General features: G+C 45.5%; 1 protein-coding gene across 5 annotated transcripts in view; it reads right to left on the reverse strand.

The window, feature by feature from the left end:
- The window catches only part of UNC13D (unc-13 homolog D), a 73,676-nt gene that overhangs the window by 33,900 nt on the left and 12,523 nt on the right, over positions 1-27,253 (reverse strand). For 4 of the 5 annotated variants that reach the window (XR_014214501.1, XR_014214503.1, XR_014214504.1 and 1 more), the window contains exons 1-10: positions 13,300-13,504; positions 9,562-9,594; positions 6,567-6,674; positions 5,281-5,340; positions 4,598-4,664; positions 4,224-4,416; positions 2,762-2,806; positions 2,327-2,398; positions 1,919-1,988; positions 850-954 (exon numbers count right to left, since the gene is read on the reverse strand). Coding sequence is in view for 1 of the 5 variants with exons in the window: in XM_082203533.1 (XP_082059659.1) it covers positions 850-954; positions 1,919-1,988; positions 2,327-2,398; positions 2,762-2,806; positions 4,224-4,416; positions 4,598-4,664; positions 5,281-5,340; positions 6,567-6,674; positions 9,562-9,594; positions 13,300-13,356 (810 nt within the window). In the remaining 4 variants the exon portion in view is untranslated. Of the gene's footprint in view, positions 1-849; positions 955-1,918; positions 1,989-2,326; positions 2,399-2,761; positions 2,807-4,223; positions 4,417-4,597; positions 4,665-5,280; positions 5,341-6,566; positions 6,675-9,561; positions 9,595-13,299; positions 13,505-19,549; positions 19,609-27,253 lie in introns of those variants that run through there. The other variant, XR_014214502.1, reaches the window with a different exon arrangement.

Below are 27,253 nucleotides of genomic sequence, written 5' to 3' on the forward strand. Positions count from 1 at the left end.
AAGAGGGTGTTCTCTGCATACGTACCACAGACTAGAATCAACTAACTGGGCCCCACCAGTGGAAGCCCACACAAAGACTTCTGCTAGCGAAATGAGGGCTTCCCTCCTCTCCTCCATCCTACATGCCTTCTGCCTCCCTCAATTGACTGGAAGGGGTTCAGAATAACCCCTGAAACAGCACATGGTGGGGGAAGATTGTTCCTCCAGGCAAGCGTTATGTTTAAAGCACATGGCTTCCCCAAAATAATCCTGGGAATGTAGTTTTCCCATCACAGAGTGCAGTAAAAAATACATTACTAAATTCAATAAATAAGCATTTGCTATCCTTTCATGACACCAAAAATCAGCTGCCTGAGGCAGGCACCTTACTCTGCCTAACGACAGAGCTGGCTCAGTTGCACACACACATTCCCACAATACTGGGGATTGCTGATCTCTACATGTTCAATCATAACATTGACCCATATTAGAACACCTGACGAAGTGTCTCTTATATCTCATTTACCTTCCTCCGAGATGTATAACCAAGGCAGGGTAGAAATATATGAGACAAAGCCCATACTAGTAAAAGACCAATTTCCCAATAGAGCTATAATAAGCCATAGCAGCAAAACAACACCGTTTCAGAACATCTGAATGTCATTTGAAAGGGTAAAGTCTTTACCACCTTTGGGAAGGTAACCAAAGACTGGGTCAAGCAAACCTCCAGAAGATGACAACACAGGAGAAAAGGCCTTGCACTTTGATGCCACGACAACCTAACCATCGAAGACTATAGCACATTGTTCAGAGCCCCCTCCCCAGCTGGCTTCATATCGCCCTCTAAATGGGAAGGGGCCACTCCCTTACCCTCTTATGCATAAAAAGGAACTGCAGGTGGCAATGTCCTCGGTTGGGGTAGGTTTCTGTGCGAGGTTCCAGCCTGCACCAGCGGTCGTCTCTGCCATGCAGGTCCTGTCCAAACAAAGAGAGAAAGCAGATGATGAAAAGAGAGGTTAGGATAGTTCTGGCAGGTGAATTAGAGGCATCACCACTGAACTGTGTTAGGCTGCCATCCAAACCCTGGTAAACGGCTGCTGCACCAGCCTGAAATTGGCACAGGGATTGGGCCAAGATTGGGCACAATGCCCTCATGGGAGAGCAGTAGGGTCAGCTCAGGATCCAGTAGATCCCAGACTGGCTCAACTACTCACCCTCCATTTCAGGGCTTGCTGCAGGATGTTGTGGCAGGGACCCTGCCAGTGGCACTTCTACCCACGCGTTGGGTGGGTGAAACAGGGAGCTGTCACTCTGTGGGCAGAAGCCAACACATACGCCCCATGCCCAAAACAGAGGGGGTTTGGATTATAGCCTTTGATACATTGTGAAAAATTAAATAAATGTATTTTTTGAAAAACACAACAAAGCAATTCCAATTGCAGAACACACATTTTCAACATGACCGCAGCGTTTAATCAATTTGTTGCTATGGTTACAGTTTGGTAAATTACAGATTTGAACCTGCTCCCTCCAATCAGTGAGGTTGGAGTGACAACAAAAACCAACTCTGGAATCTAGATCTCTTTTAGTGGCACATGCCATGCCAGCTGCCACACAGGTCCCATCTTCCCTGGACCACACTGGATTTAAAAAATAATAATGAACCAAGACGGCTTTCTTTATCTAAAGCAGGGATAATTAAACTTCTTTGATTGACAGCCACACTTATCCTTAACCAACCCTCTGGGAGCCACATGCCAAACAATCTCACATGTGCATTTGCAGGAGACACATAGAGAATCCCACCTCCCTAACTCAAAGTTTTGGTTAACCAATTTATGACATGTGAATTATTTGTGAGGATTAACCATGGCTCAAGGAAGACCAGGATGCCAACAGGTAAAACATTGCCATGAAAATTCGCTCTTCCCTTCCTCACCTGCAGGCGAAGTACCACATTCCCCAGAAAGTCATCCTGCCCTTTGTCCTTGCGAGCTTCCTTAAAAATCCTGGAGAGGAAAAAGCAAACCAGAGAGGGTGAAATGGCAGGGTGAGACTTCTCTTGTACAGTGGCACCTCTGGATGTGAACGGGAACGCAACCCATTTTGAGCGTCTGCGCATGCGCAAGCACTGAAACCCGGAAGTAAGGAGCTATGTTACTTCCGGGTTGCTGCAAAGCGCAACCCGAAAATGCTCAACCCGAAGCTACTTCAACTCGAGGTATGACTGTACAGAAGAGCACAGAATATTGTTCCATTTTGTTCTTTAAATGCCTTTTCTTGCTTGTCCAATAGCCTCTCTGGATGACCCTACATTAACGTGAAAAGGCCCATGGTTAGTACAAACCTCTTCAGGCCATGGAGGTCTGTCAACTCTCCCAGTTTGTGGCGCACAGTTTCGACATCATCATCCGAGTCCCTACAAGAAACAGATTAATAATAATAATAATTTATTATTTGTACCCTGCCCATCTGGCTGGGTTTCCCCAGACACTCTGGGCGGCTTCCAACAAAGACCAAAAATACACTAAAATGTCACACAGGGCTGCCTGATTTAAAGATGTATAAGTGAAACAGAGAGAGAGAGATGGAAACAAAATGAGAAGAGTAGCAGCCAAAATCACAATTTAGTATTCTGGGCAGATGGACTGACATTAGCAGAGTGGTATATTTCTGTGAGGGTGCAATGTTAGGCCTGACCAACTCCACAGAGATCTTTGAAGGCATACAAATGTCACACAGGGTACAAGTGCTGTGAGGAATAACACCCAACCCTACTTACCACATGTCTAAATGTAACCAGGCATTCTCTATATCTTTAAACTCCCTGGAAGGTAAAATTGGAACAATTTATTAATGCAATGAATATGGAGTTGAAAATTCACTCCATTTTTATTCCACCTTTCCTCCAAGAAACTGAAAAGTGGCCCATATATAACCAAAAATAAATAATGTTGCAATTAAAGCAAACTATGATTACAGCCAACAATATACCAAAGGATAAGCAGCTGCACAGGCAAAAGAACTTCTATCAGTCAGTAATGCAAATGAAGGACTTGGGTGCGTTTCCTTCTGGAGAATGTGGTGTTGTCACTCTTCCCAAGGATGCCAGATAATTAAATAGATGGGATGTAAAAGGACCATTTAAGTCCAGTGTTTCCCAAACCTGGGTCTCTAGCTGTTTTGGGACCATAGTTCCTATCAGTTCCTGACCACTGGTCCTGTGAGCTAGGGATGATGGGAGTTGTGGTCCAAAAACAGCTGGAGACCTAAGTTTGGGAAACATCGATTTAGTCAAAGCGAACTTTCAACCAGGGTTCTGCCTTCTGATACAATTAAGCAACATAGTGCAATATGTAACATTATTTATATTTTGATATATGTGCTCTTAGAGAGTTCAATACAGCACTGCTTTCATATTTTCGGTCTTGTTGCTGTTTATGCATTGCTAATTTTTCACCAGAAGCTAAAGAGGTACCTCTTTCCCCAGAACTTTGGAAATTGCTGATGTTGGGAACCACCTTGATAATTTTAATCACCTGCTTTTCTACCCTGCTGATGTTTTATTCTTTTGACATTTTATAGCGTTCACTGTTTATTTTACTATTTTTACATGATGCCTTTCTGCCTTGTGAACATATGGCGAAGGGCACACTATGCATAAGGATTTGTTTATATATTAGGCTTGTTAGCCACTTGCTACCTGAAAGCCTCCATGCAAACCTACATAACACATCTGAAAACATGAATATAAATACATTACACCATGAAAGCAAAACAGCCCCCATAACAGCCATATGTAAACAAGCATACCTCATTATGACAACCAGCTGATTATAGGCATTATTTTTAGAATTGTCCTGGATTTGCAGACAGCTATATATATTCATCTATCTGAGTCACCCTCAACCCAAACAGCAGCAGATCTTCTCATAGGGCAACAAACCACTTTCTCTGGGTTTGCCACCCTGCTGAATATTAGTCTGGATCTCGTGGCAGTGGCCTGAAACCATGCTGCAAAACGTCAAATTACTAGAGAATCACGTCTCCAATAAGGATAACCTGCATACTACTCCTTTCGCCAGCTGCCAACCCCCTTGCTACTTTCATGGGCGATGCTCACATACACAGGAGAGGCAGATTTGGAGATCTGGTCCTGCCTGTGGTTCCTGCAAGGACTGGGAAGAGGAAGCACCCCAAATTGTCAGAAGCAAAGCACACTCTCTTAAGGAAGCAAGACGTACAGGATAAAGGTTTCGTTCCACACAGGATTTAGAGTCTGGCTGATGATTTGGGTGCGGTGAGTCTGGTCTTCAGGGAGCAGATTCTTCACCACAGCCTTTGATCGCTTTTTGTTCTCTTGACGGGAGCCACCACTGCTGGAAGAGTCCCGAGTTTTCTCTTCTATCCCTAAGAGGCAGTAGGGGTCGCTGAATCCTGCAAGCACAGAAGTAGCTATTGAAACGTACAGGGATCGCTTTATATGTTAAGGCCCCCTCACCACCAGCAGGATGGGAGTTGGAAAATGTTCTCAGTGTTTTACAGGGAGAAGCCCATCCTGAGCTGAAGTAGGAACCATATTTTTAGGTTCAAAAGTCCCTTTGAGTTGTCCACTCACCACTGACATCTTTACCCAGAATGCCCCTGGCTTGCTTCACAGTTGCTTTAAGACAAAAAATTGGTTTCTGAAGAAGAAATAGAAAGAATACATTTAACTTGCGAGTCATTCAATCCTTCAAAAAACAGCACAGAACAGATCCTGGGAGTTTGCGAACAGACCTTCCTTGCAAACAGGGACAAGGATTGCTGGAGGAGACTGAAGAGTGAGCTTTTGGACCCCGAGGGTTGTGTGTGTGTGGCTGATGGCTCTGTGGGAACACAGGATCTGAGGGGGAGGAGTTACAAATGAGAGGAAGCCAGGCTGAGGGAGGAGTTAGCAACCAGCAGCAGTCAAACTTCGCTCATTGCAGATCCTGGGAGCTTGCGACCAGACCTCACAAACAGGGGCATCTGCAAGGGCATTTAGCGGGGGAGTTTAAGGGGAAGGCCCAGAGTTCTGTCTCTTGGTGTGCATAGAACCAGAGACATGGGGGGCAAGGGAGCTGCTGCAGTGACCTCTAACACCTGTGCCATGTTTGTCATTCTGCCAGAGAACAAGCAAGTGCAAGCAGTTAGGAAAAACACTCATGGTGTGTGTGAAGTAGCTGGTGAGGGGCATGGCTAGGGAGAAGGTGTGGTCTGGAGAGAGTTATGAGTCCCAGATAAAGAGAAGGTCTGAGTTCCCCTCCCCTTAGACTTTACCTCTAGCTCTTTGACCCTCTGTAGTAGAATATCATGCTCTTCTGGATCCATATTGAAGGCCTGGTTGAGATATTGGAAAAGAAATAATTAGAGACCTACTTGTTTTTATAATACTGCATGAAGTGGGGCAAGTTTCATCACCTCGAGCTCAGTGAAGGAGACAGCATCGAGCAAGCATGCTAAGAGTAGTCCCTTATAGCCTTGACGTGGATTATTTTAGATTACACATAAAATAGAGCTGAGGAACTGATAGCTCTCCAGACTACAATTCCCATCACCCCTGACAACTGGTGATGCTGGCAGGAGCTGACAGGAACTAGAGTCCCAACGATAACTGGAGGGCCACAGGTTCCCCATGCTTGGCTTAAAAGCAGAACAATTTGTTACAGTTCTTAGGGCTTTAGTTTTCGTTGTCTCTTGATGTCTCAGGATAGCTGCTTGCACATTCTCCGTACGTACATCTTTCCTGATCATTGGATCAGCAGGCTATTTGGGTCAGCTTTTAGAGGCTGTCTTTCAAACAGCATTAATTCTGTGCCCAAACAGACACCCATCCCAGTAGAGACCAAATTGCTTGATTGAATATCACTTTTATTGCAAAACATAACCCTTTGTGGGAGTGGGAAGTAGCAAAAAATTGTGAAAGCCACCTTGAAAAAGGGTGGGTATCCACAATGTCAAATTATGAAATTAAAAGGAAGAGAGAAGAAAGGAACCCTGATGGTGGAAGAGGCAATAATAGCCAGATATAGAAAAGAGATGCTGAGGAAAGGTTAGTACATCTTTCAAATGGCACCAACTTTAAATAAATATTAATGTGGGCTGGGACAGAACACAGAATATGGTGCAGACAGAACATCTTTCTGCTGTTTATTTTCTAAGGCAAGTTGTACCAAAATTATCTACTGCAGAACATCCTAATCCTAGCCACTAGCTTTCTGAAAAAGGCAATTTCAGGTGGCCTCTCAAACATCAGGCCTTCTTAAGGAATGAAGCCTAGCAAGTAAAGTTTTGTCTGTTGGCTTCTACCGTCACCATTATTTGCCTGCAGTTCTTCTCTGATAAATGGACTCCATATAGCAGAGAATAAACACTTTCCTCAAGATGTCACTTGGGATGTCTTGTAGGTGTGACGGTGGTAGGGATATTAACAAAACTGAGACAGTCATTTCTTGCAGTGGGAGGAAAAGAAATGGGCAAGGCAAGAACACAACCCCAAACAGAGATGGATGCCAGACTTTAGGCTGGATATTAATGAGACAAGATGGACTTGGCTTTCATCTGACCTTCTGCACATATGTGTACAGCTCATCTGGATCAGCAACATGGGTAAGTTCTGGTTTGCCCAAGCGATGGAGAATGGTGTAGAGGACCTCTTCATATAGCAGGGTGCGCTGCAACAGCACATTAGAAACAGATCAAAACAAAGACAAAGTCTTCTGGGTTACTGTCCCTGCATTCTTACTTTATTGTGGATTGGTTAACCAAAGTGAACCTTGAACAGAATAAGGTTGTTGTTCATGAGGGAAGGGTTTTTCATACTATTAATCCATTTTAACATATCTCAGGGCTGGATTTCATGATGTAGAACCAGAGAAGTGGAAGTAGCCAGAAGACCATCTGATTCAAACCAATTATCACATGGCAGAGGGCAGAACCCCCTTCCAACTTGCCAAGACCAACTCCCTTCCTTTTGGACTAACACAGCACTTTGACTTCAGCTCTAGAGGCATGCCTATTGTGTCTCAAGGCAGACTGATGCCAACAGGACCTTGGAGGAGGGAGATTCCAATGGTGCCCCTAGCACCTATGGAGATCATCACCCAGAAAGCTGCCCCAGTCAGAAAGAACCTAATACACCATGACTGGCCCTACTCTCCAATGTTAGATCCTCAAAATCCCCCAGGAGCAGAAACACCAGCGGATCTGAGTAGAGAACCAGCCCAGAAAGTGCAAAGTGCAGCATATATCTGACAACACAATGCCTCCCTTCTCTTAGTGCTACTAAGGAGAAGGAAGCCAGAAACAATATGTGCTCTGGATCCGCGCCCTGCTGCTGCTGCTGCTGCTGCAGGATGGAGAAGTAGAATCAGCTATAAAGCTGCCCAGCTGGTGCACAGCAGTTGCTGTGACTCATCTTCTGTCTGTTGTCTGTGATGGGAGCTGTCCAGCTAAAGAGTCTCTATAGATGGACAGCTCCCCTGCTGCTTTGGATGACTTGCTTCCTGAGCTCTGGGCTTGCCAAGAAGATGAGAAGATGAGCAAAGCAGCAACGATGATCAGGAGTTTCAGTCACACTAACCAACCTAACACAGTGAAGTTGACAGTCTGCCACAACAAACTAGGAGCTCTGCACAGGAAACAGCTCCAGGCGGTATGGCATGGTGTGGGTGTGTTTCAAACAGGGTGGATAAAAAAAATCAATGATTTTTTTAAAAATTGATTTTTTTATTTAAATCAGTTTTTCTTTTAATTTATAATAATAATAATATAATAATAATAATTTATTATTTATACCCCACCTATCTGGCTGGGTTTCCCCAGCCACTCTGAGCGGCTTCCAACTGAATATTAAAAACAATACAGCATTAGACATTGAAAACTTCCCTAAAGAGGGCTGCCTTCAGTTGTCTTTTAAAAGTAAAATAGTTGTTTATTGCCTTGACATCTGCTGGGAGGTCGTTCCACAGGGCAGGCGCCACTACCGAGAAGGCCCTCTGCCTGGTTCCCTGTAACCTTACTTCTTGCAATGAGGGAACCACCAGAAGGCCCCCAGCACTGGACCTCAGTGTCCGGGCTGAACGATGGGGGTAGAGACGCTCCTTCAGGTATACAGGACCGAGACCGTTTAATTCAAATCGGATTTTTAAAATAAAATGCTTTTGGAGGGAAAATCTTTCTAAAGATAGCTTTCTATTTAAGTTACATTATAGTCCAAAGGCTATTCATCAGGATATAAGGATTTGTTTTAAGTTTTTCAGTCTAAGGTTTTTTTTAAAAAAATGTTTCACCACAGCAGTTAACGAACATGGATACATATGCTATAATGTTATTGTTTTAGTTAAATAAATTGTTTAAATTATTGTTAAGGAAATGATTATTTTTCTCCTTCCAATAAAGTACAGCAGAAAAGTTGTCCAAATATAAATAGTTAACTTATTAAGCCTCGTAATAATTTCATAATTATCTGTTAATGTATTTGTAATAGTATAACCAAATCAGTAATTTTTTCTATAACTGTAAAAACTGTAAAAACTGTAGAAACTGTAGAAACTGTAGAAACTGTAAATAAAAACTAAATTTATTATTCCAAAAATGAAACCTTCATCTGGTTGTAAACATTAAGATTATACCAGCAAGAATTAGTTTTTCTGTAAAAAAAATGATTTAAATCAAGCCTTACTGACTAGTGATTTAAATCATGATTTAAATCAATTTGATTTAAATCAAATCCACCCTGGTTTCATGTTTTATTTCATGCTGAAATGCACCTCTTCACCTGTTTCTGACACCTGAGATATACATTTTTAGGACCCACCCATCTTTTTCTATTATTATTTTTTTGTAAGTTTTTAAACTGTTTTAAACTGTATGTCAAATTGTTGTAACCGGCTTGAGGGCCTTACAGTGAAGGGTGGGTAATTAACAGTAACAACAACCAGAAGACGACGAACAGCTAGCTACCCAGGCATAATGATTGGAGATAACAAATCTGTCCCTTTTTCTAAAAACAGTACATAATATTCGAGCTCATCCACTGAATCTGGCTGAATAACCCAGACACACACACAAAAAAGGGAAGGTACTATTTCACAGAATGCTTCATTACCTTATGGAATTCGTTGCCTGAGGATGTGGAGGCAGTCAATGGACTAAATGGCCTTATAAAAGGGATTAGACAAATTCGTGGAGGAAAATGTGTTAATGGCTATAAGCTGTGATGGCTAAATGAAGCTTCTAGGTTCAGAGCACAGGCAATACAGTCTCTGAATAGCAGGTGTTAGGACACCTACAAACCCTTCTTTGTATGTTTTCCAGAGGCATCTACATATGAACCATACTTTTAAAGCACATTCCTCCGGCCAAAGAATCTTGGAAACTAGTTTCCACTTCACAGAGCTACAATTCCCAACAACTTAAACTACAGTTGCCAGGATTCTTTGGGGGAAGTAATGCACATTAAATGCATTGTTGGAAATAAAGATGCTGAACAAGTGGTCCTTTGGCATGATCCACCAAGGCTCTGTGATTGTATACTATTAGGAATGAACAGATTCTTACCTCTCTCTTAGAGAATTTATGAGACAGGTCCATCTGCGGAAAACAAAAGAAAAATACTTTCATTGACAAGCTGTAATCAGTGGTGCTGTCAAAGTAAGACTTTGGAGCAGGAACATAGGGTCTTACTCAGCAGAATGGATCAGGAGGGGTCCCAAAATGGGGCAAACGCATTACCACAAATGCTTACCACATTGTAACTTCAAAACTAACACAGAAACATCATCAAAATCAGAAATATAGACATAAGCAAAAGCAAGTTTTTTTAAAAAATCATTATGCCATATTTAAAAGTTGTCTACCTTCTCAAAGAAATCTTATTTTCAATAAAGACAGAGGGGGGAGAAAAGCAGAAGGCAATTACTCTCCTTTTTAACACTCAAACAATGCTAAATAATTACAAAACATTCTATAGATATGTGGGTGCCTTAAAGTACAAGTGGAGATCCTTTCCCCAACACCAAGTACACAGAGCATTTCCCAAAATCTGGAGCAAGCCGGCAGCACATCTAGGTTCTCAGGTAGACATACATCTCAGGAACTTTTAGAATATAACAACAGCCAGTAACAATTTCCCTATTTGTCTCATGAATTAAGGGCAGCATGCAATAAAGAGTTCCATTCGAACACAGACTTCTGGATGCACAAATGGAACTTTCCTTCCCTCTCCTTATGCACCCCTTTAAGCTGTTCTGGGTTTTCCTCAACCCTCTGGAGCAGCTATGGGGAGGGTCCAAGGGTTATGGAGGGAGAAGTCTTTGCACTCATGGAACAACTTCATTGGATACTACCTTAAATGTTTACATTTTCTTACAAAAAACAGCTCTACTCCTCTGTAATATTTACATGATTTCACAGTATATTGTAAACAACAACCAAAACTACAACAACCCATTCTTTATGGGTTGTAAGCATTAACGTTTATTGCAAGCAATCTTACAGGGATTGGGCACAACCGAAGGAAACCTGGAGCAACCTTAACTACTGATACGTTACTATGGTAAAAAGACTGGGAACAGTAGCTTGAAAATGAAATGATTTCCTTTTATAGGTCTGCTGTGTACTTTACACAAGAGACAGAAAACTGAAGACGAGGCTTTTCTGCCTGCCTGCCCAGCAAATGTACTGCACAAGAAAACTGCTGGGAGGTTGTCCTCAGCCGGAGGAATCACCAGCTGGAGAAAGTGAGCAATAAATGCTGGCATTATATATGTGGATTCTTAAGAGCCCAGACAAGTTAATGAGGAGTATTAAAAAGATGCACTAGTAAGTCTGTGAACCTGGTATGAAAAGCAAGAGGACGCAATGCTCCGAACGTGTGTTCCAGGAAGAAAATGGTTTGGCTGCCTTGACAATTCATCACTACTAACTACAGCTAACAGCTACTCACCCTCCCAGTTTGCAGATAACACTGCGGGTACTGTATGTCTAGAATAATGATCCTGCCCAAGGAAAGTGGAAGGAAACCAATTCCACACACCCCCATTGCTCCCACAATACAGTGGTACCTCTGGTTACGAACTTAATTCGTTTCGGAGGTCTGTTCTTAACCTGAAACCATTCTTAACCTGAGGTACCACTTTAGCTAATGGGGCCTCCCGCTGCCGCCAGTGCGCGATTTCTGTTCTCAGCCTGAGGTAAAGTTCTTAACCCAAGGTACTACTTCCGGGTTAGCGGAGTCTATAACCTGAAGTGTTTGTAACCCGAGGTACCACTATAGTCTGTAGCTAACATAAGCATGCTAGCTTCACTAGAGTTGTCCTGGTAGTCAGGAGAAAAATGCTTCACAGGGAAGGGTGAAGATCAGGTAAAACTGAGGGTAGGGGAGAATGTGGTGCATACCCACCCACCCACCCCCCATTTGCAGCTTGTGGTTGGTTGCAATCAATACCCCCTCAACACAAAATCAGGCCATCAGGAGCACTGCCCTGGAAGGCAACAAGGACATGTGCCAATGCTTCTTCCTCATTCTGTCCTGTATGTTCCACCCACCATGAGTGATCATGACCTTCCATTTGTTTTTTTAAACTTTATTACAACTTTAAACCTAGCACAGCACACACACACACAAAATCATTATCAAAGTCAGCAACATATACATAAGCAAAACCAAGAAATTTTTCTTAAAAAAATATATATCATTCTGCTTTATTAGGAAGATCTAATACCTTTCATAATTAATCTTTTTTTTAATAAAGCCAAAGAAGAAGAAGAAAAGAGAGAGTCAACAGCCATGGCTTTCAAACAATGCTACATATTACGAAATATTCAAGAGCAGGAGTCAGCAAACTTTTTCAGCAGGGGGCCGGTCCACTGTCCCTCAGACCTTGTGAGGGGCCGGACTATATTTTGGGGATAAAAAATGAACGAATTCCTATGCCCCACAAATAACCCCGAGATGCATCTTTAATAAAAACACACATTCTACTCATGTAAAAACACCAGGCAGGGCCCACAAATAACCCAGAGATGCATTTTAAATAAAAGCACACATTCTACTCAAGTAAAAACATAATGACTGTCCGTGGGCTGGATTGAGAAGGCGATTGGGCCGGATTCGGTCCTGGTCCTTAGTTTGCCTACCCAAGTTCTAGAGATGCTCATGCCTTGACTTCCACTTCTGGTCTTAGAGGCAGAGAGGTAGTTGTGTTACTTTTAGCAGCTTTGCTGTGTGCTCTCTACATTTTCCAGGTTTGAGTGTTCATTTGGTTTTTTAAATATGGATTTGGTTTTTTTAAGATCCCCTTCAGACATTTTCCACACTGTAAAAACAAACACCACTATAAAAAAGGTTGTGAGTTGCTGCTTGCTGACTTGCAAGTTGTGCTTTCATTCTTTTAGAAATAAGAGAACCACACCAGGCCATAACCACAGCCGTAACTGGTTAGTGCAGGGGGGTGAGGAAGTGGAAAGGAGTTTTACGGCACAGCAAGAACAAGACTTGCTCCAATGAGTCTTTGTTTTCTGATTAGGAATTTAAAAGGCAGGTTTGCATCAGTAGTATTCTCCTCCCAATTCCTAACTTGCAAGGCATCAGAAACGACCACAGGAGGGAAAGGATACTGGATCAGCTCAACAAGTCATAAACTGCTTGATGAACAGAAACTAGCTACTTGTTAAGCCCTGGGTAGCTACTGCAAGAAAACGTGGCATGATTTGTCTATGGTCATTGGAGATATTATTTGTCAAGGCCATTCCTTCATCAACTAACCCACTCGGAGGAACTCCACCACTAGGAAGTCTTTAACGCTAGCTGATTTTGCACATGCAAAATTAACAAGTTACACCAAATGTTATGCAAGGACTTGACAAATATCAGGAAGCAAAAAGCCCTTAGATGTTCCTCCACGATCTGGCTCATGTGGTCTGCACACTATTCTTTTCCAAGACTGCAACTGCCAGGGCATCTCATCCCCTGCCCTGCAAAAAGTGGGTAAAAGCTAGATCTCAAAGTAAGAATCAGTAGCTAGAGTACTGGGCTCGATGTAACAAATCCAGGTCCAAAATCCTCATTAACTAGCTCATGGCCTCTCAGACTAACCTACCCTGACGGGTGGTTGTGAATTTAAAAAGCTCTTTAGAAGAAATATATTAAGAAATTTAAGAACGGGATCTAAAGCACCCCCAAAGGTTTCAGTATCTCAGCAGGTTGAAGCAGAACATGAAAGGGAGGAGATTGAAAAGCAAGAGCTGTAACTAGCCGCTAAAGAACATTCTAAAGTGAAAGAAAAGACTACATACTTTTTTGTTGTCTTTCCCAGGGGTTTCCCCCACCGGGGTCTCTCTGTCAGCCTCCATACTTGGCTGGTCTAGGGAAGGCCTGAGCAATAGGGAAAGCCTGAGCAAGTGGAGGAAGATGCCAGAGTGTATATACTCTTCAGAGGCTGAACCCTGAACTCAGAAGTCTGTCCCTGCCAGCACAGTGTTCCCATCAGCTCTCACATGCTTAAGAGGAAACCACACTCTTTTATCACACTCTGACCATTGTGACAGCAAACGGAAATGTACCCAGCCCTCTTTCACAGTTACCGAGTTGTCATTTCTCTGGAGCATGTGGAGACGTCTGTCACACTGGTGGCTGGTTCAAAACAAATTTATCGCCCTCTCTTTTATTATTTGCATTCAGCTGCCTTGAGAGTTACACCAATAGGGGTGCGACATAAATTCTCTGCACAAATAAAACAAATTCATATTCATATTGGAAATTAGTACTGCATATCCCCATGTGCTAAGGACAGGCTGAGTGGACAGACTGAGTGGAAAGACCTCTGAGGAAGCTCTCTCAGATCCCAAAAAGAGCACATATCCTTTAGTCCTCCTGACAAGGACAGACTGACCCATTCATCAGCAGCTTTCTCCCATCCTTTCACCTGCCTCAGTGCTATGAGAAGCTGCCTTCCCCTCTTTATTTTACCCCCACACCTGTGATGTATGCAAAGGTCCTGCACTCCTACAGGGCTAAGAAAACTCCCTAGGTAAGCAAGCTTAGTAAATAGTGCTTGCTGTCATGTTCAGGTTTAACTGCAAAACATTTCCCTTCACCAGTTCACCATGTGGCTCCCACACCTTCACCATGTGGGTCACAGAGATCTTTATCTTTTGTGCTTTTGCACACATATGTCAACACACTAGCAAATTAAGTGCATCCCCATGATTCCCATCCACACGAGTGAGTGTTACTTGATGGGATGTATTTGCACTGTGTCTTGTGCACACGGCCAAGTTTTCTGAGATACAAGTTTCCTATATACCAGACTTGCAGAAAACAGTGGGTCAAAAATACCACACAAATCTGTGTGTCATGTGGGCCCCGCCAGCAGTCCATAGAGGAGCACCTGACTAGCAGAAGAAGGATGTGTCATGATAGATGGCACCCAGCAAAACATCACCACACATGTTAAAAAAAACTCCCACACAATGTGCTCCAGTATGTCCACAGTTAGCTAACTTGCAATTTTAGGTTGGATTTATTCCCCACTCCACTGCCCATTCCCTCACCATCCATGCATTGGAAAATTCTAATTGAACAGGGTGGGAAGGGCAGGCTGTCATTTGCATAAGGACAACACTGTGTAGATGATGTGAAGAACTTACATATATATATATATAAGATGCCTCAATTCCACTACCAACTGCCTTCTGTACACAGCCACAGTACCTGCTTTCTGAGTTGTGATGAGTAACCTTTCGGTCTCTGCCTCCATTTCCTCCCACGCCACAGTAGGAAGCGTAGAAAGACATACACTCAGTTTCATTCTGTGTGAAGAATCTAATGTATGAAGTTTCTTCCCCACACATCCACCAATAAGAACTGTGTCTGCTGTTGTTACTTAAGAACAGACACAGCTCTTACGATCTAAGAAAGTACGTGGTTTCAAAGCCAATGTTGCCTCACTGAAACAGGCAGGAAGAAATCTGCATTATCTGCATCAAACAAGCAGAAACTTCCACTTTACTCTTTTTAAGCACTGAAGCTCAGCTATACGGTACATCAAGAACTAAAATCGGACCTCATAGTTGTTTCAGTTTTCTAAAAAGGATAAAGGAGAATATATCTGGAACTCTACTTGACAAAGAGCCACAGTCTTTTCTCTGGTTTATGACTGAGACACCCTGAGGGTTAGAGACAACGTCTTTCTTTTCACTGATGGGAAACAGGAAGATATATTATTCACATAAATGGCACTTTGATCAGATTGTAGTCCATCATATAACTGCATGTTATTATCACTTGCCAGCATCAACTGCCATCCTAAAAGCTCGCTATCAAGACTGGAGACCTCACTTCCTCTTTCTTTGAAGTATCATAGAGAGGAGAGAAAGGAAGATTAAATGACTTGGCATATAGCAGTGATACTTCCACTGAATTCAGTGTCGTATTTAGACTTGGCATGTTTCTAGTCCCCATCAACACCCAATTTAATTTTTTTTATTGTAAAAAATATTTATGAACCACACTTTGGGCAAAAATGGGCCCCAAGGCAACAAATAATTAATTAATATAATTTATATACCGCTCTATGCACAAGGCACAAGTTGGTTTACAATGAGCAAATGTATATTTTATAAATCCATAAAACAACACAATAACAAATCACTAAAACAGTTACTAATAGCAGCAACAGCAATCAGGTCTGTCCTCCTCCAAATACCTGCCTAAAAAGCTTTGTCTTCAATAACCACCTAAAACTATAAAGAAATGGGGCCAGACATACCACAGTAGGGAGGGAGTTCCATATATGAGGAGTCACCACTGAAAAGGCCCTTTTCGGGGCGGGGGACATAATGTACCTCACCCTGAGGAGGAACCATCAGGAGGGCCTCATCTACTGATTTTAAAGCAGGAGCGGTTTAATATGGAAGATGGTGACTTAGATTTATAAACTTTTACCTCAAACCTTTAAAGCAGTATTATAACAAACATTTAAAAAACAACAGAAAAGTTGATTATATTTATAATAATCTGAAAGCCATGTGGTACTAAGAAGATTTAATGGCTTTCTGAAAACTAAATGAAGATGAAGCTAGTCTTGTCTCGCTTTCCGAGTGAGGGAATTCCATAATGGGATGCTGCCCAAAGGACCTGTCCAATTTCCCCATAAACCTAGCTTCTCATAGAGATAGGACATACAACAGGGCCTATGAATCTGATCTTACATTACAGGAAGGTTCACAAGGAGGAGGCAGTCTTTCAGATACCCTGGCCACAAAAAACGAAGGGATTTTGAGGTAACAAACAGCACCTTGCATTGTACCTAGAAACAAACTGAAAGCCAGTGTTGTTGGTGCAAGACCCGATACATTTTGGAAATCGAGCCTGGCAATTCCTCATATTTAATTAAATGAAAAATTAGTCTGCACCGTTTAAAATATGGCTTCAAATAATTTGTTTTTCCAATAGCTTCTATTTTCCATCTATTTGCTTTGGCAGCTCTGGCTATAAATGCCAGTGTGTTTTCCACTGCAGTTGCTGAGGTTACTTGCTGTCAACCAACCATAGAGAAAATTAGTCATTCACATAGCCTGACATGCCACCTTCATGTGTTTCTGCTAGTGCAGTACTAGCAAATTTTAAAAGAGACCTTTATTGTTAAAATTTCAGAAGTGAAGTTCCAGGGCAATATCTTACATCACTCAAGTTGATGCAACCTTCCTCTCTTCCCCTGCAGCCCATGTGCCCCCCATTTTGTTCCAGAGGGTCCCCCAACACTAATGTGGATAAAGTCAGGAAGGAGAAGCACCATTTGTGTCAATGGACATCTGCTACACAAACGGGATATAGGGACACAAGTGGCGCTGTGGTCTAAACCACTGAGACTCTTGGGCTTGCCAATGGGAAGGTCGGCAGTTCAAATCCCCACAACAGAGTGAGCTCCCGTTGCTCTGTCCTAGCTCCTGCCAACCTAGCAGTTCGAAAGCACACCTATGCAAGTAGATAAATAGGTACTTCTGTGCCAGGAAGGTAAACAGCATTTCCATGCACTCTGGTTTCCATCATGGTGTTCCGTGTGCCAGTAGCGGTATAGTCATGCTGACCACATGACCCGGAAAGTTGTCTGCAGAGAAATGACGGTTCCATCAGCCTGAAAGCGAGATGAGCGCCACAACCCCATAGTCGCCTTTGACTGCACTTAACCGTCCAGGGGTCCTTTACCTTTTTTTTTTTTCCTTAACACAAATGGGATGTCAGACACCCTAATTTTAGCTATTACTTCCAAAAACAAAAAAGGTAGAAGAAGAACCTTGTCTAGGCAATACAGTGGTGCCTCGCAAGACGAAATTAATTCGTTCCGCGAGTTTTTTCATCCAGCGAATTTTTCGTCTTGCGAAGCACAGTGTCGGAAAAGTTTTGGAAAAGCTTCAAAAATCACCAAAGTCTTCAAAAACCTCAAAAAAGGCTACCACACCGCGTTCTATGAGTTGCTCCTCGAAGTCAAGTCGCAACTGTATTAACGGTGTTAAGAAAAAGGAAACAAACTTGCAATCCCATAGGGAAATTCGTCTTGTGAAGCAGCTCAAAAACCGCAAAACCCTTTCGTCTAGCGAGTTTTTCGTCTTCCGAGGCATTCGTCTTGCGGGGCACCACTGTATGCAACAGCCAGAATAAAGCTAGGTCACTGAAATTCATAGTATTGTGTAATAGCTGTCTTTGTCCTAGCGTCTCTGTCCTGCTGGCCCTACCATTAGACAGAGTGGGGCAGCTTTGGAGGATGCTGCCTAATTGCCCAAATAGAAGTAAGATTGAACCATCACACTGGCTGTCTTTGTTACATGGAATGGAGGGGCACCATTTAGTTCTTTGCTTAAGGCAAAATATCTTGAGCCAGCTTTGTGCAGAAGCCTCCAGAAATCCTCTCACAGCTATGCAGTCATTATATGCTGAGGGTTCACAAAGCCCCACTCTACTGGGTTCTTTTACTTCCTCATCGCTCATGTCTTATGTTTTGCTTACCCAAATTATTCCCCTCTAGCAGTAGCTTGTTTAAATTGGGAGTTCCTTCAAACTATAAGTAGCAATGTTGGAGGAACTGCATTAGGAAACACTGATGTTGAAAGAAGTTTCATTTCTTCTTTTGTCTCACAAGGAAAAAGGCTAGTCACTGAATACATGTATTAGGACAGTTTCCTCTCACACTAGGTGAGCTGCCAGTCTATTTGCTCTTCCACATCCAGCTGCAAAAACCACCTCTGGCACACATTTCATAAATAGAATTGCAGAGACCACTGCACGTGCTAATTCTACCAATCAGAAAATCTTAATATAGCTGAAAGAAAGAAACAAAAATCAATCCTAAAGGTCTTAAATTAGATTGTCACATTTTTCCCCAGGCAAAGTTCCTGCACTTAATCACTTTTTGACAGACGTTTAGGGTTGTATCCAATGAAGCCATCCCATTAGTGCAAGGACTTCCACTTGTGCAATGGAACTGCCTCTCGCTCTCCCCACCCCCATGCCCTCAAATCTATTTCTGTTGGTCCCTCAAACTCTCTGGAGCAAATAGGGGACAAGAAGGGTGGCAGTGACTTGCCCAAGGACACCCAGGGAATTTTAATGGATGAGCGGGGATTTGAACCCTGGTCTGCCTATCCTAGTCTTATACTCTAACCTGGGGATGAGCTCCCCTCATCCTTGGCTTTTGGCCATACTGGCTATGCCTGATGGGAAATGGAACCCAACAACAGTTGGAGGGCCTCAGGTTCCCCATCCCTGTTCTAACCACCACACCACACTGGTTCTCAATGGGGGAAGCTTTTAATTTAGTAGGAAAAGTACTTTCTGCCATGGTATTACAGTTAAGAGAAAAGTTGTGCCTTTCAACAGTTGAGTAACAGGCAGTGATTCAAGACACTGAAGGCCTGATAAGAAAACAAAAAATGTCTATATCCCTCACACACACACACACACACACACACACACACACACACACACAACACACAGTCAGTCACCCAGGTGTTAAATTCCACAGCAGCAGCAACCTTCTCTCTGGAAAACCACATTTCCTTGTTTGTGCTAAGAGCCAGTGTCTTGTGTGAAATGGGGCAATATTGTAAGTTACTGCTCTCTCAAATAACAACCATAGCCTGTAAATATTTTACTATGACAAAAACACTCAAGTTCAACCAATTTTGGGGTCCCAAAGCTGCTTTCGCAGTAACATTCATCCTAAATGTTGTAAATGAAGCAACAGAGAAAGCAAACTCTGCTTAAAACAGGGCTAAAAGTTGGATCCTATGCAACTCAGAAACAAGTCCCACTGAGTTTAACAGGGCTTATTCCCAGATAAGTGTGAAGGACTGCAACTGCGCAGCACAATCTTATATACATCTACTCAATAGCAGATCCCAAGATTTTGTCCCTGGTGTCTCAGGGTTCGGCAGGAAAAGATGCCTACCTAAAACCCTGGAGAGTCACTGCCTGTCAGTGTAGATCACACTGAAAGGGATTGACCAATGGTCTGACTTAGTATAAGGCAGCTTAATATGTGCTTACCTCTTGTGTCGGTTGTCCTGTAGGTCTGTCCTTCCTTTGATTTTATTGTGAATTGCAACCTAGAAAATAAACGAGCAGAATTTTACATACAAAGACAAAAAGAGGTTCCAATGTGCTTCCCTCCTTCTTTTAAGCCTAAAGTGAAGTAGGTTGGTCTGAGGAAAGTTTTGTCAAATGATTATTGTGCAAAACTATGGTATTTCAGTGACACTGAGCTGGGAAAAACCAAATTTGCCACATGATGAAACTGAAAACTGTAATCATTCAGTTTCATAAACTTGACATAACAGCACATGTGTACTTGAGGCTGTAAAATCTTTTTGGTATATTTCTTCTTTCTTTGGCAATCACTCGTAGCCGAGCAAGATTGTCTTCCATAAACACGGTTTTAACAATGAGTCCGTAAGTGACTGTGGAGGCCAATTCTGGATCCACATGAGAGACCACACATCTATATAGCACTATACTCCGTCCTCACTGGCAGCAGCCTCCAACTTAATGAAAACTACATTCATCATCATCATCAATTACCACATTTATATCCCACCTTTTCTGTAAGGAGCTTTTGAACAAATAAGACTTGCAAGTGTCTAACTTTGGCTGGTTCATTTCCATATAGCACACTGAGAGTAAAAGCAAAATAATGACTAGTAGATATCTACAACTTGGGTGATATTAATATTGACTGAAGTGTGTGTGTGTGTGTGTGTGTGTGTGTGTGTGTGTGTATTTCTTTGCAAAGAAACAGAGCTATGTTGCATCTGCATGTAACTGCATGTTGAAATTAAGGCAAGTTAGAAGCTGCTAACTATTTGGCAATTCCACAAGCGAGGACTACATATTTCAATAACCTAGTAGTTACTCCTATGCCGAAACAACTCAGTGTAATACTGAAATGAATATGTGCACTCACAGTGATGTTTATAAAGAGCTGAGAGGATGGTGACCAAGGTCTTTACTTACGTCAATCACCTACAAATCATCCTAGACCCATGAGCTTTTCCACTGGGTAGTTTTTGAGTTAATGTAACTGGAATTACTGTCCCCAATAAAGAACAGTTTGAACTAGACACTTGTCCTTCTGAAGTTCTCAGAAATCAAGAAGTTTCCCAATGACAATGAACATATTTCTTTCTTGAGAACACTGTGTGCAGTCTTTTTTGTGTATGCACCTAGAAAACGCTGGAGACGTCATTTCTATGCTGTTTTCGGCTGGAATTAAATAGTACCTTATTCTTACTGTGCACTTGAATGCAATGAGCACACAGGAAAGAGTGGGCACCAACCTTCCACTTTATCTAGTAGAGAGAGACATGGTGAGCTTCTTCCTTTGTTGGCCCCCTTGTCAACAAGAAGATAGGAAAGGAGAATCTCTTGACTGCCCCGTTTTCATTTACAAAGAAAATAGAGCTGACAAAGAATCAGCAATTGAAGTGGGTACACTGACATGGACAAAGTGAAGCAAGTTTGCAGCTGTGTTGGCTTGTATGACAGGAGTGTGGGATGACTTTAGGGTCTATTGGTGTGTTTATAATTCATGGGGCAAGAGAGCCGACTCACGGTCTGTTAATATATAAAGTATAATTAAATCATAAAGTAATCCTAAGTATGCACCCATGTTCTTGCATAAGAAGTGCTTTATTGAATCAGAATGATGGTCTTTCTAGTCCTGCATTCTTTGCAAGAATCTCACCAGGCACCATAATCCACCTTCTGCTTACCACTGTTTATTTTATTTTTAATCTTTAGCATTTGCAGCCCATGGACCCTGCAAGTGTGGAGGAAAGGAAAGGAGCTCTCCCACAAGGTGATCAGGCTAAACAATAAAATAAAATAAAATACCCTACTGTTGTAATCATGGCTAATTGGTGTTCTAGAATTTTTTACTTTGCTCTGTTACTAGTTCTTAGATGCTTCTTTTTATTCAAGATGTGGAATTGCCCCTGAAAAGCAGGCATCATTCACCACAACCTGACGCCTTTGAGCCCATTCCTCCCCTTTAAAGCACACTTCCAGGGCCTCTATATTCCCCAGACAACATGGCCCTTCTCTGACGTAGCCGTTGTCAATGCTGTGGTAGGAAGTCTGCCAACAGAAATGCAGAGCAGAATGCTAAAAGTGTGACTGATGGACACATATCTGAAGAAAAGAGTATGTTTCACTATGGTATCTGAGAACTGTATTTGTTGTGTGGCTTGGATTTAAATCTGAAAGGACTTAAGTACATGTTTTTTAAAAAATAATTAGGTGAAGGGGGAAAAAGAGGCTGTGGTGACATGAAGAACTAAGACACAGTGAAGAAATTTAAGTCCAACACAACCACAGCATCTCCATTCTATCCCACTGTACAAACATACATCTTTTTATTTGTATGCCGCCTTTCCATGCTCAAGGCGACTTAGAACAATCACATAATTACAAATATAACAAAAGTAACTGTCAGGGTTACTTCCAGATCCGAGCTCACAGAGGATCACGCTAGCCAGCGATCGTTAAATAAAAGTCTTTATTGAGTTACAGTCTCCATTCTCGAGCTGCTGCGTGCAACCCTACGTCTTATGCTTAGATCGGCGAAGCTCCGTCTGAGTCTCCGCCCCTTGCGCACCAACTTAATATCCTAGCCCTGCTCCACCTTTTCCGCCTGACAGTTCTCCTCTGGGTCCCTCTGCCCCCCTGGGTCTCTTCCTTCCGGGATTCTTCTGACGCTGACCCCCCGGACCCTTCTGTCTCCTTGCGCCGGGCTTTAGGACCTGGCTCCCTTTCCGGGCTGCCTACTGCGCCACCTTCCTGTGCATTTGAACTTGGCGCGCGCGCCCAACCTTCCACTTTCCGTCTAACCGTCACTTCGCTCCCCGATGAAGGTGTGGCCACTCCTGACTCGTGCCCTCCCTCCTGTTGCGAGCTGCCAGCGCTTGCTCCCTGGCGCTCTTCCTCTTTCCTACTCTCTGGCGGTGACGTTGGTCCCGATCTCCAACTGCTCCCCTCTGAGTCCCCTCTGGCTCTTTCTTCCTGGGGTGTCCCCCTAGTCTCCCCCCTTGCCCTGGCCACTGGTGCTCCTTTTTGTGAATCTTCTGATTCACTGGAAAGGCTCGGAGATCTCGGGTCGTCGTCATCACTCATCCTTTCTTCTGCCTCCTCCCCCTCGCTCTCTGTTTCCTCTCTTGCCCTCGCCTCTGCTCCTGAACCCCTGACATCCATCCCCCCCTCGAAGCCCCCTCTTCCCCCCTCCCCTCCTTCCGGTGCGGGAACTGGGTGCTGCAGTGTCAAGGGGACGAATGTCGGGTACAGTTCGCTTCCCGTGGCGGGCCACCATCCGAAGTCTTCCGGTTCTTCCTCCCTGCTCTCGTCGACGACGGTCACCTCTGCTTCCATCTCTGTGCCGCCGTGCTCGAGACCCTGGTCGTCCCCGAAAACGTCCATGTCCGTCTCTCCCTCGCTTCCTTCTGGAGGCGTTGCTCGTCCTGGACCCTCCAGCCACTGTCTGCGCCACTGCTCCTCTGGTCGATCATCCCACCAATACGAGGGTTCTGAAGCAGATCCCGAGGGCGACCCCTCCGGGGAACGGGCGTCTCGTGTCGGTTCCTCATCCGAGTCGAACCCCCGGAACGTGCTGGCTGAAAGCGTGGGCGTGAAAAGCCAGTCGTCGAAAAAGTCCGCTGGCATTGGCCTATGGGGGAAGAGGGCATGAAACTCTTCCTTGAGCAGAGGTTCATCTAAAGCGTAGCCCGGCACCCAGCTGTTGGCACTGGCCGGGGTGCCCTCCTTAGCGAGAAGGTATTCTACCCCCTCTTCCCCCCATCTGGAGTCCAAAATCTCCGTGACTTCGTTGAGGCGCACCTCCTGTGCCACTCCCCGTTGCCTGGTTCCCTCTCGGAGCGGACTCGGCGCCGTTCCGGGTTCCTGAAACCTGTGCGGTGCCTTGTAGGGAGTGAGCACCAATCTGTGGAACACCGGATGCATTCTGGAACCCTCCGGAAGCGCCAGCCTGAAGGCCACCGGGTTGACCTGCTCTTCGACTTGGTAGGGCCCCAGTTGCTTATGCCCTAGTTTCTTCTTGGCCAACGACCTGGCCGGCACTGCGTGGGCTGCTAACCAGACCCAGTCTCCCACATGGATCTCTTCGCCAACCCTTCTGTGTTTGTCTGACTGCACCTTGTATGCGTGTTTGGCCAGCTCCAGGTGCCGCCGCAGCTGATCGTGGACCTCCTGCAACTCCGACGCGAACGCATCTGCTGTCTGCGGCTCCCCCTCCACCAGTCTTTCCAGTCCCGGGAAGGTTCTGGGGTGCCTCCCGTTGTTGGCGAAGAACGGCGTGACCCCCGTGGACACGTGCTTCGTGTTGTTGTAGGCGAACTCGGCGAGCGGCAGGTAATCCACCCACGTCGCCGGCTGTTGATTCGCATAGCATCTCAGGTACTGCTGCATGATGGCATTGACCCGCTCCGCTTGCCCGTTGGTCTGCGGGTGTCTCGCCGACGCCAGGTTGATCTTGACGTTTAGGAAGCCCATCAGCTTCTGCCAGAAATTCGAGATGAACTGCCGCCCGCGGTCGGACAGAATAGACCGTGGCAGACCGTGAACCTTGAACACGTGGTCTATGAACAGTTTGGCGGTTTGTTCCGCCGTGGCCACCTTCGCACACGGGATGAAATGTGCCATCTTGGAGAACAAGTCCACCACCACCAGCACTGCCGTCTTGCCCCTCGAGCTGGGCAGATCCGTGACAAAGTCCAGGGCGACTCTCTCCCATGGCTCGACCGGAGTTTGCAGCGGTTCCAACAGTCCGGCCGGCGGTCTGTGCACTGGTTTGGCCCTCTGGCAGGTGTCGCACCTCGCCACATAGTCCGCGACCTCCCCTCTCATTCCGGGCCACCAGAAATCCCTGGCGACTAATTCCACCGTCTTCTCCTTGCCAAAGTGCCCGGCAGTGGGCGCGTCGTGCAGCTGATGCAGTACCTTGGCGCGAAGTTCGTCTCCCGGCACATAGATGGCCCCTTTGCGGATGAGCAATCCATCTCTCAGCTGGAACCCGTCGGTCGCTGCCATGCCCCTTTGCATCTCTGCCATCTTTGCTTGCGCGAAGGAGTCGTTCTGCAACGCTCGTCGCACCGCCTCCAGGTCCACTGTCGCCGCAGCGCACGCCCACACTGTTGGTGCGAAGATGTGCATGGCGGCCGCTGGCGTGGCGTCCTCCAGATACTGTGGCTTACGGGAGAGCGCGTCCGCCATGATGTTGGTGTCCCCCGGGACATACTCTATCCGGAAGTCGAAGTTCGCAAAGAACTCAGCCCAACGGATCTGCCTCTGGTTCAGGAACTGTGCCGTGCGCCAGTGCTCCAGATTCTTGTGGTCCGTGCAGACCTGCACCGTGTGCTTGGCTCCAATCAGGAAGTGCCTCCATGCTTTGAACGCTGCATGAATAGCCAGCAACTCCCTGTCCCAGATGGTGTAATTCTGTTCGGACTTGCTGAGCTTCCTGGAGTAAAACACTCCGGGCCTCCAAACCCCCTGCGGGTCCTTCTGCAGCAGGACTGCTCCGACGGCCCTGTCCGAGGCGTCTGTTTCAACTCTCATCTGCCTGCTGGGGTCGACATGAAGCAGCTGTTCCTCCGACGCGAAAAGACGCTTGAGTGCCTGAAAAGACTGCTCCGCCTGCGCTGTCCAGATGAACTTCTTTTTCTTGGAACTGAGCGTGTCCGTGATGGCCGCTGCCTGCATAGCGAAGCCTTTGATGAACTTGCGATAGAAGTTCGCGAAGCCGACAAACCGTTGGACCTCCTTCCGGTTGCGTGGGCTTTTCCAATCCAACACCTCTCGAACCTTGGCGCTGTCCATGGCGAGCCCCTTGTCAGACAACTTGTAGCCCAGGAAATCCACCTCCTTCACGTCGAATTGGCACTTCTCCAGCTTGGCGTAAAGCCTATGTTGCTGGAGCCTGCTCAGCACTTCCCTGACGTGTCTGTCATGCTCCTGCTGCGATTCCGAAAAGATCAGGATGTCATCCAAGAAGCAGACGCACGTCTTGTAGAGGAGCCCCGCCAACACGTGATGCATGAAAGCTTGAAAAACGTGGGAGCCATTTTGTAATCCAAAAGGCATAACTCTATATTCGTAGGTGCCCAGGGGCGTGAACATGGCTGTCTTCCACTCATCTCCTTCCCGCATGCGAATGAGGTTGTACGCCCCTCGCAGGTCCAACTTGGTGAACACGCTGCCCTTGCGTACTTTTGCGAGGAGGTCGTCGATTCGGGGCATGGGGAAGTCCGATGGCTTGGTGACACTGTTCAAAATGCGGTAGTCCACTACGAGTCTTTTTTGGGGCGTGTCTCGCTTCTTCACAAAGAATACAGGACTGCCCCCCGCTGCCTGGGACTCTCGGATGAAACCGCGCTTCAAATTATGATCTATGAACTCTTTGAGTTCCTGCAGTTCGTCTTCAGACATGGAATACAGCTTCCCTTTGGGCAGCGCCGCCCCCGGCAGCAGGTCAATTTTGCAGTCATATGGTCTGTGGGGGGGTAGCTTGTCTGCCTCCTTCTCGCAGAAAACCTCCAAAAATTCTGCGTACTTGTGGGGAATCGCTTGCAGCGTGCCTAGCAGCATCTGTGACTCCTCTTGCTCCCCTTCCTGCTGGGGCATGATGCAGTGTTCAGCACAAAAGGAAGAGCCGAAGGTCAGCTGCCTCTGGTACCAAGCCAGCGTCGGGCTGTGCTTGTCCAGCCAACTCATGCCCAATACAATAGGCGTGTCCGAGAGTTGAGTGACGTTGAAGCTGATGATCTCCCTGTGATTTCCAAGCCGCAGCACCATAGGTGGCGTCTGCTTCACCACTTGCCCCCCTAACAGCTCCCTGCCATCCACCGTGACAACCTGCAGGGGCAGCGTGGCAGGCAGCAACTGTATAGCGTGCCGGTCGACAAAGTCCTGCCCTATGAAGTCTGCATTGCTTCCCGAGTCGACGGTGATTGGCACGTCCATGGTGATTCCATTGGGTAGCTGGAGCGATGCGGTGAGCCGCACTACTGGCTTGGGCGGGAGGGGGTCCATGGGCGGTAAAATCTCTGGGGACTGCTTCACTGACACGTCTGGCTGGGCCCCAGTGCCTCTTCCTCCAGCCAGACATCGTCGTTTCCCTGCTGTGGTTCTCCGTGCTGCGTTGCTGCAGTCACCATCGCTGAGGCTGCAGTGTGCTTGTGGAGCCTCCGGGGACACTCTTTCGCCATATGCCCTGGATCCTCGCAGATATAACACTTCCTGTTCCCTCTAGGAGGCTTCGCTTTCACTGCTGCCGGTGCTAGGGCTCTGGCTGCTGACTGAGCCCTTGCACTCCCAACCTCCATCGGTTCCACCCCTCCCCCTGTTGGAGGCGTGGATTGCGCACGCGCTGCTTCTCTGGGAAGGAAGGAGGAGCCCCTGGCTGGTTCGGGCCCGCTGCGCCCTTCGTCCCTGCTCCACGGACGTTCTTCCAGCCGCACCCCCACCGCCAGCGCCCTCTGAACGATCTCCTGCGTGGTCCGGGGTCTCTCCCCCCTCGCAATCTCATCTTTAACCGAGTTGTGCAAGCCCTCCCAAAAAAGGTCTCTGACAGGAGCCGAATCTCTGTCCCATTCCAGGGCACTGACTAAAGCGAAAAAGCGGGCATGATACTGCCTTACGCTGGCCCTCCCTTGCCTAAGTCCATGCACCTCCTTTCGGGCAAGATCC

Source organism: Podarcis vaucheri, assembly GCF_965113315.1.
Source record: "Podarcis vaucheri genome assembly, chromosome: 2".
Classification (NCBI taxonomy): Eukaryota; Metazoa; Chordata; class Lepidosauria; order Squamata; family Lacertidae; genus Podarcis; species Podarcis vaucheri.